Raw genomic sequence first — 9,113 nt, 5'->3', positions numbered from 1 at the left:
GCGGTCTCTCTAAGAAACTTTCGATTTAATCAGAAATTGTTTAAACAGTCAATAAGTGGAAAAATCACCACTTACTGATTTGCTTGTTTTGATGTTCGGACATATGGAAATGTTGGGGGCTTACATATAAATGATTGCCAGCGATTGCGTCACATTTGACGTTATGTTTAGAATCACTTATTTTTCTGTGGTGTTTTTCATGCATGAGATTTACATAAGAAGTAGGAGGCAAAGGTGTTTGAGACTCGCAGTATGTGATGTTCATGTACTGAACTCATTCTAGGGCACCTTTAACATGAATGACATGTTCCCATCGCATCGCGTAAGTATCTCACATTCACAGTGCCAGAAGAAAGAGTAAATCTGGCACTACATACTTTATAGCAGAGAATGTCTCCTCAATGCCATTACATGTGTGTTGTGTATAAGTGTGACCCTATAAAACAGCATTTCTTTAGTTTAGAAGAGTGTCTTTGTGATAGATGGATTAACAGTTCTGAAGGATCTGCATTTGTATTCCTCATAAGGTGATGATGATGCAGGGTTAAGCATATTCCATCATTAAATGAACTCACATGAGCTCACACCTCACCCATGTGTTTGAAACAAAGAAAATAAACTATTAATCTTCTGTATTGATATAAAAACAGCCTGAAGCTGCTGAGAGCTCTCTCTCTCTCTCTCTCTCTCTCTCTCTCTCTCTCTCTCTCTCTCTCTCTCTCTCTCTCTCTCTCTCTCTCTCTCTCTCTCTCTCTCTCTCTCTCTCACATATCATAAGCTGCGCTTGATTAGAGCAGTGCCATGAGGTAGCCCTAGGGCAAATTATGAATATATATATATATATATATATATATATATATATATATATATATATATATATATATATCAGTTTATGTTTGAAAGTTTGACCAACTGTCACAAATCAAGCCTCTGTGACTCCCTCCGATCGCCACCAGAGGGCACTCCCACCCTGGTACTAATCCTCACTCTAGACTTCATTACCCATAATCCCTTTGCCCTGATAAGCAGCCATTATTGTTTACACCTGTGTGCCATTAGCCCTATCAACTCAGTCTATGGCTGCATCTGATACCTGAAGGCAGGAAGGCATCAAGCTGCGTCCGAATCTAATGTTAGATTTACTTCCTGTCTCCTGAGAGACCTTCATCTGACCAGTTTTTGAAAGCAGCATACATGTGTCCTTCGCTGCCTATGATATCCCACAATCTTGTGCATTCCATTCAGTGACAGATGAGCTTGGGAAAAAAAAAATGGCGTCCAGAAGTTGCGTTTGCGGGACAGTTTGTGTGTAAATGTATGTTTTTTACCAACATATTACACTTCTGATGTAATTTCTAGCGAGAACTCAGTACTGTAGTAATTAAATGTGTTTAGTTCTCACCAAAGCGCTCTCTATTTTGCTGTAGATCATTAAACTGTTACACTGCCTTAGAAGTCTGTCCAAAATTAGTTTCATGAGGTGCCTTCGTGCACAAAGCGCTGCCTGTAGAGTCATTGTCTGATGAGGCAACGAGTCAGCTGCCTAGCTTTTCGGACACGGAAACTATGGACACTATGGCTGCTTCCAAAACCAGGAAAATGCTGCCTTCGGAGGACACATTTCAAGACAGGAAGGCATCAAGCAATTTCTGAATCTCATGTTTGCTTTACTTCCTGTCTCCTGAGATATCTTCATCTAAACAATTTTTGAAGGCAGCATACATGGATCCTTCGCTGCCTTTGATATCCCACAGTCCTGTGCTTTCCATTCAGTGACAGTTGAGCTGGGGAACAAAAGATGGCACCTTTTTACTGCGCCAAGTCGAAGTACTCTCAGAAGTGCTATTCCGCCATTAATTATAGTTCTCCTTTTTAATCCGCTTAGAAAAGTGCAATGTTTTATTTTATGTCACCATACTTGATCGATCAACTATTCGATAACTGTATTTAAATAGGGAAATTGTGGAGGTGTTTGGTCGCTTCTAACTTGATCTCTGTTTGGTACCATAGTGAATGAACTGGGCTTAGTGGGCTAAGCTAAATGCTATCAGAATGTCACTGCGTGTCAGAGGTATGTTTCAACTCGTCTTAGTTAAGGGAATAACATAGTTTAATAGGAAAAATCTGTGAAGTATCCCTCTAAGTGTTTAACTGCAAAAGAGTGTTCTCCCATATTTCGTGTCTCTTGGTTTTGGATCACCTGCCTGTTTCTGGACTACTCTCTTGCTTATTTTCCCAGCCTTGTTGTGTTTGTTCGTTTGGACTGCCTGCATGTATTTTGACCTTGCCTGTACTCTGGACTTCGATTGTGGACTGTTGTCTTAATACAATTGCATTTGGATCCTCAATCTGTTAACTCATCGTTACACTGACATAAGAATGCCATCTGAACAAGTTAGTAGCTAACATTCACTTTTGTTCTGACCAACTAAGCGGGAGAATAAAAAAAGAGAGAATAAATCACGAGGATTAATCTCACAATCATTTATCATATCACATCAAACCGTGCAAATTATACTTTTTCTAACTGTTAATGCTAACATCAGCCTTACGTGGCTACATTTAATGTGTTTTGTAGTTCAGTTTTTATTTCTGTGTATTCTGATTAGAAATCTAATTTCTAATGGTCATATAACGTTACCAACAAATTCATGTGAAGAAGAGCTGAATTGCTTCCTCTTAGAGCTAGCCCAAAATAATTGATGTTTACCATAATGCACATAGCAAAACAAGAAAGGCACAGCAAAGAAAACTCCAAAACTGTATGAATTAAGCAAACAAGTGTGCTACTGATACATAGCCTAATTCAACCATGGAAAAAATTCTTACCTGTCCAGAAGAAAAAAAAGCGGAAAAAATCCTTCAAAACACATCACCTTTAAAAGCCCTTTTTATTCTTGTTTTCCCATCAGCCCGGTTGAAGTCTCTTTTTTTCTGTAGCCAATCCGAAGTCTGAAGACTTTTGCATTTTACAACATATGAATTAGAGCAATACAGCCTGCTAACCGGGACACCTTCTTTATGTGTACAGGTGTGATGCAATGATTCAAAGACGTGCTCGAATTTCTTGCAGAAATCCACATAAAAAGAGCTACGATCAACAGATGGTTTTGAATACTGGCTGGTTATGTACTTGCTCAGTTTTATCTGGATAATTTTTAACCCAAAAAAGTTACGGACAGCTAGCCAAGAAATCTAGACGCACCATAGCGGCAGCAAATTTAATTGAGAGTTGATTAAATTTAATCAACTCTCAATACCCTTCTGAGCTGTATTCGCCTAACTCTTGCAGGGCCAATCACATCGTGTATAGAGTCGGTGGGCGGGGCCATAATGACAACGGCCGAGTTGTGTTCGCGTGCTTCTAGTAAACACAGAAACTGGCGAACGGCGGTCTTTCGAATCAGCTTTGACCATGACTCTGGAAGACTTGGAGTTGAGCTTTTCACTGATAAGTGTGATAAGTCATTCTTAAAAAGGGAAGATGTGTTCGGAGTTTTGCTGACCGGATACGGCCGGATGTTTAATCTATCAACAAGCTCTGCTTCACCTTCGTTGCTCTGGCTGGTTGTAGCGCTATCCTATCGCGTGCAGAGGGAGTTTGAAAGACAACCGTTTATCCCGCCCCTCAGATTGAGCCCTGTCAATGGTGAGTTTCCAGACCAAACATCTTGATGTGGGTCTGGCTTGTCAGGCTAACGGTCAGCAGCTTTAAATTTAGATTTCATGGTGAATTAAAAAAAAAAAAAAGTCTATAATTTGGTTTGAAAAGATGATTCCATTTTTTTCACATCCCTGGATGATATATAATGTAAAAAAAAAATGATATTATAAGACACAGATCTTTTTCAAATACCAGTAATTATATATGCCATGGTTAAAATTGTGCAAAACGAGGGTCGCAGTTTAAGCTCAATGTTTAATAATCTGCCTGCTGTTTCCCCATCATTGCTATGAGGAGGACTTTGTAGTCCCCCGTTGCTTAACTATAGGTCTTGTTTGAAGCATTGCTGTATCTGCCAAGACCCCCAGAGTTGTTGTCATGCTTGTAATGCCTCCGTCATTTGCTCTCTGTGTGTGTTGTGTTTACTCTGGGCAGTTCTCTCTGGGTATGCGCCGGAATGGCTATCCAAAATCTAAGATGGTGAAGATGTCTTGGGTGAAGTGAGTGGAAAACCTAAGAGAGAGAAAGAACTGTCCAACAGAGAAATCTTGTCATCATCCCTCGAGTGATGAACTGCAGAGAATCCGATTTAACCTTCCCCACTATGGGATCCCCAAGTACGCGCATCATTTGTCTCTTTCTCTCATTCTGTCTCCTACTCTCTTTTGTTAAATTTATCTTCGTTGTCTAGTTTTTCTTATTCTTAGTTTCACTGGTTTAAAGAGGTCATGAACTGGGTTCTTTTATGGTTTTGTGATGTTTCCTGGGTGCAATTATAATGTTAGAAAGCTTTTTACATCAAAAATGTTCATCATTTAGAAATAAAGGGCATTTTTCCTACCCTGATTTTAGCCTGCTCTGAACGCTCTGTTTTAAGGGGCTGTTTTATGCGGCGGGATTAATAATAATAATAATAATAATAATAATAATAATAATTTAGATTTAGAGAACTTCAAAGATATCCAAAGATCAGAGACCTGTTTCGTGAAGCTAGCTGAACAAACTCTGAGTTTCAGCGTAGGTTTAGATTTGACAAATCCAGAAATATACAACCAGGTTTAGATCAAGTTAAACGGTCTCTCAAAGCTTGGTATAACCATTCTCTGTTAATGCAGGTTTAATCCAGAGTTTGTGATCAACTCTGAAGCGCATGCAACTAAAAGTGTGACAACCAATCACTGATTCACTTCTCTTCTGAAGATGTGAAGTTAATAAACGTAATTTCGGGAGGAAGTACGCCCATCTAATCTTTCAATTATTACCAAGGTATAAAACCAGCAGCTTACCTCTTCCCCTTTCTAGTTCCTGCAGCATTTGGGCTCGCCCAAACCCGCACGATGACTGACTTCCAGGAAATCGAATTGTTTCCCTCCGACGACGAACTTTCTAACGTGCCAGAGACACCTGCACGTTTTTCTCCAAACACCTTGGATCCTCCTTCACGGCACATTTCACCTGTTGATCGTCCAGGTCGCCGATCTCTCCGCTCCACAAGTCAGCACCAAAAACCTCGCTCAAGGAGACCTCTTTCTCCCCCTCCATCTAGATCATCACGGGGCTCGGCTGATCCTCGTCATGATTCACCTCGTCCTCCAGCATCTTCATCGTCATCATCATCATCATCATCTCTACCATCCTCTTCCGCAGCAAGCCCTTCAGTCCCTCCGGTTAAGAAATGGACCGTCAACGCGCTCAGGCAAGCGTTATCCAACGCGGGTATCCATTTCTCCCGGAAAAGTTCAAAAGCGCAACTTCACGATCTGCTCATGCGCTCCCACCAGAACACCCAGCGTCCTGCCAGCTCCATGCAAACATCAACGCAAGCAACCGTACGATCCATACGGTTCGCCTCCAACCCGCGACAGATTCAGCCAGCAGCCGCAGCTGCCACAGCTTCCTTGTCCGCCGCTGAAAGTGGCCGGGTGTCTGTCGCGGCCGCGAACATTAGTTCCGCGGTCTCTAGCGGTAGTTTCACGGCAGCTCCAACAGTGAACGTTACCTTCCCTCCTGCTACAGGTGAGTTGCACAGAGCTTCAGCTGTCCATGCCTCCAATACTTCTGCTCCTCCTGTATTCCATCCTCAGTTAAATCCATCTAGCCATGGAATAAATACAAATTTGAGGCTACCTGTACCAACTCCACAACTTCCCCCCTACCCCCCCTCTTCCATTCCACTCCCCTCCTCTATCAGCGCAGGCCCTAGCGTGAGGCTGCCTCCGCAAACGGTCATGCCCCCCCCTCCCTTCCCCCCCCTCTCTGATTTCTCCTCTGCAATCTGTGCAGACCCTAGCGTGAGGCTGCCTCCGCAAACGGTCATGCCCCCCCCTTCCTTCCCCCCTCTCTCTGATTTCTCCTCTGCAGTCTGCGCAGACCCTAGCGTGAGGCTGCCTCCGCAAACGGTCATGCCCCCCCCCTCCTTCCCCCCTTTCTCTAATTTCTCCTCTGTAGTAAGCACAGACCCTAGCGTGAGGCTGCCTCCGCGAACGGTCATGCCCCCCCTCCCTTCCCCCCCCCTCTCTCATTTCTCCTCTGCAATCAGCGCAGACCCTAGCGTGAGGCTGCCTCCGCAAACGGTCATGCCCCCCCCCCCCTTCCTTATTCTGCCGTCTTTGGAGCCGATCAAAGCATGGGGTCGCACCCCCAAGCGATGTATAATCCAACTTTATTTCTTCCAGCTACCGCTTCCTCAACAGTTCCTCGACTCCCAACATATACTCTCTCAACTGCATCCACTCTTCCAGTTCCTCCCAACGCCCTTGCTATGAATCCACCCCCCGTCTCCACCCATCTACGGTCCCAGATTTTAGCAGGTGCAGACTTTGACCTCTCTTCTCTCCTTCCCTCTGTCTCTATAAGTGAACCCAATCGCACCCTCGACTTTGGTCCTTTGACTATCAATCTGAAAACCCCAAATTCCAAACCAAATCGCATCCTTACCATGGCTGAGTTTTGCATCGCGTTTGGTAGATATACAGAAATAATTTGCTCTGTCTTCCCCGCCAGACGTAAGGAGTTGAATGATTTTTTAGCGATCATCGCAGAATTGTCACACACTTTTGGCGGTACCCATTTCTTTACATACTACAGGCTTTTTTCAGCCAAATGTTCAGCTCGAGTCACCCAGTGGAATCAGTGTCCTTACTGGGGAGCTCTCGACTTGGAGCTGTACAATAAAGTTTTTCTGGGCTGCCGTAATGTGTCCTGCGTCCTGTGTAGCTCCGCCACACATGAGCCTTCCTCGTGCCCCCTCCTTAATCCCACCCCTCCAAGCAATACGGGCACTAATCCTGGCACCTCTCAAATCGTTAATTCCACGTCTTACGTACCACAGTCCAGGGGCGATTCGAAGAGCCGCAATTTTAGGTTCACTTCAGGCAGACAAGTATGTCATAATTTCAATCAGTTTGGTTGTACCAGACAACGCTGCAAGTATTTACATGTGTGTAATTTCTGTGGTGGAGCTCATGCTCGTTCTGTATGCCCTGTCTATCGCTCCTCAGCAAATTCTAATAAAGAATTTCGAAAGTATCTGTCTTCTCCCATCATTGTCTCCTCTCTAGCTCAGGAACTAGCTAACCATCCAGACAAAAACTTCACTCAATATCTACTCAAAGGTTTAGAGGAAGGCTTTAATCCGGGTCTGGAAAGCCTCCCTACCAGTAGTCTCATTTGCAAAAACCTTCAATCGGCAAACGCTGAACCTGAAGCAGTTGACACCTTAATAGCCAAAGAGCTAGAGTCAGGGTTCATGATCGGCCCCTTTGATTCCCCTCCTTTCAAACTTTTTCGGATAAGTCCCATCGGTGTTGCTACAAGGAAGTTCTCAGGGAAAAAACGCATGATCATAGATCTCTCGGCCCCCCACAACAATACTCAGCCAAGCATAAACAGCCTCATCCCACTAGAAGAATTTTCCTTGTGCTACCACAACATAGACCAAGCCATTCACCTAATCAAAAATTCTGGTTACGGAGCCTGGTTAGCCAAAGTTGATATCACATCCGCATTTAAAGTCATGCCCATTCATCCAGACTTTTGGCATCTTTTTGGCATTCGTTGGAGAGGGAAATTCTTTTTCGCAGTACGCTTAACTTTTGGCTGCAAGAGTAGTCCCAAAATTTTTGACATGCTGTCAGAAGCGCTTTGCTGGATCCTGCAAAACAACCATGCGGTCCCTTACCTAGTGCATATCCTGGATGACTTTCTCACTGTCTCCCCCAGTTTTTTCCCTCCAGCAGCTCACCTTTCTACCATTCAGAATGTTTTTTCCACATTGGTAGTTCCACTCTCTCCAGAGAAGACACAGGGCCCTACCACATCTCTAGAGTTCCTCGGCATTAACCTTGACTCCGTCAAATTCCAAGCTTCCCTTCCAAAAGATAAAATCGACAGGATAATCGCTATCTCTTCCAACCTGCTCGAGGCACCTCAGTGCAGCAAACGAGATCTGCTATCCCTGCTAGGTCACCTAAACTATGCCATGCGTATAGTACCTCAAGGCCGCCCTTTTATCTCCCATCTGCTGTCTCTTGCATCGTCCATTCAGGAATTAGACAACACCATTTCCCTAACCCCATCTTGCCTTACCGACCTGAAGCTATGGATCATGTTTCTTAAACAATGGAACGGTCTGACCTTCTTTTACGATGACTTTCTATCTCAACCATGCGATCTTCCGCTGTTTACAGATGCCGCTCCCTCAGTAGGCTTCGGAGGTTTTTACAAGACCCACTGGTTCGCATCAACCTGGCCCCCCGAACTCTCCATGTCAAATCAACAAACTGCATCCTCAGCTCTTTTTGAGCTTTATCCCATCATCATAGCAGCACATTTGTGGGGTCACGAGTGGTCTTCAAAAAACATAGTAATGCACTGCGATAACCTCGCCACCGTACATTGCATCAACAAAGGTCTTTCAAAGTCCCCCAAAATCATGCCCCTCTTGAGACGCCTTACCTGGTTATCTGCCTGTAACCAATTCACTTTCAAAGCTGTTCACATTCCAGGACACCAAAACCAAATAGCTGACGCACTCTCTCGCCTTCTTTTTCAGAAATTCAGAGCATTAGCCCCGGAGGCGGACCCAAACCCAACCCCAGTTCCTCCTTATTCAGAATTGACATTCCAGTAACTCACCCACTCAGAGACCTCCACACCTCTTCTCTGGATTTAATATTTCATGCCATCTCACCCAGAACACTGCAATCTTACTGGACTGCGTGGAAAGCTTTCAAACAATTCCATTCCTTCTACAACCAGTTTTTCCCCAATTTTTCCCTCCTATCAATTTCTTCTTTTATCTCATATCTCCACAAGATCAAGTCCATTCAACCCAGTACAATCAAAGTCTACCTTAGTGGCATTCAGTTTTTCTTCAAGCTAATCTACGGCCATCCATGTCCTGCCATCACAAACCCCCAGATCTCACTTCTAATCAAAGGAATTCAAA

At 43.9% G+C, this 9,113-nt stretch overlaps 1 protein-coding gene across 1 annotated transcript; it reads left to right on the top strand.

The window, feature by feature from the left end:
• Positions 1–5,001: 5,001 nt before the first annotated feature.
• On the top strand, positions 5,002–8,809 carry LOC137092078 (uncharacterized). Its single transcript, XM_067456351.1, has 2 exons — positions 5,002–5,680; positions 6,406–8,809. The coding sequence occupies exons 1-2, from the start codon at positions 5,002–5,004 to the stop codon at positions 8,793–8,795; spliced, it is 3,069 nt and encodes a 1,022-aa protein (XP_067312452.1). The 3' UTR covers positions 8,796–8,809.
• Positions 8,810–9,113: the final 304 nt, after the last annotated feature.

This window comes from Pseudorasbora parva, chromosome 11, assembly GCF_024679245.1.
Source record: "Pseudorasbora parva isolate DD20220531a chromosome 11, ASM2467924v1, whole genome shotgun sequence".
Classification (NCBI taxonomy): Eukaryota; Metazoa; Chordata; class Actinopteri; order Cypriniformes; family Gobionidae; genus Pseudorasbora; species Pseudorasbora parva.
The sequence above is the reverse complement of the archived record's forward strand: the minus strand, read 5'-3'. Positions and strand labels throughout refer to the sequence as shown.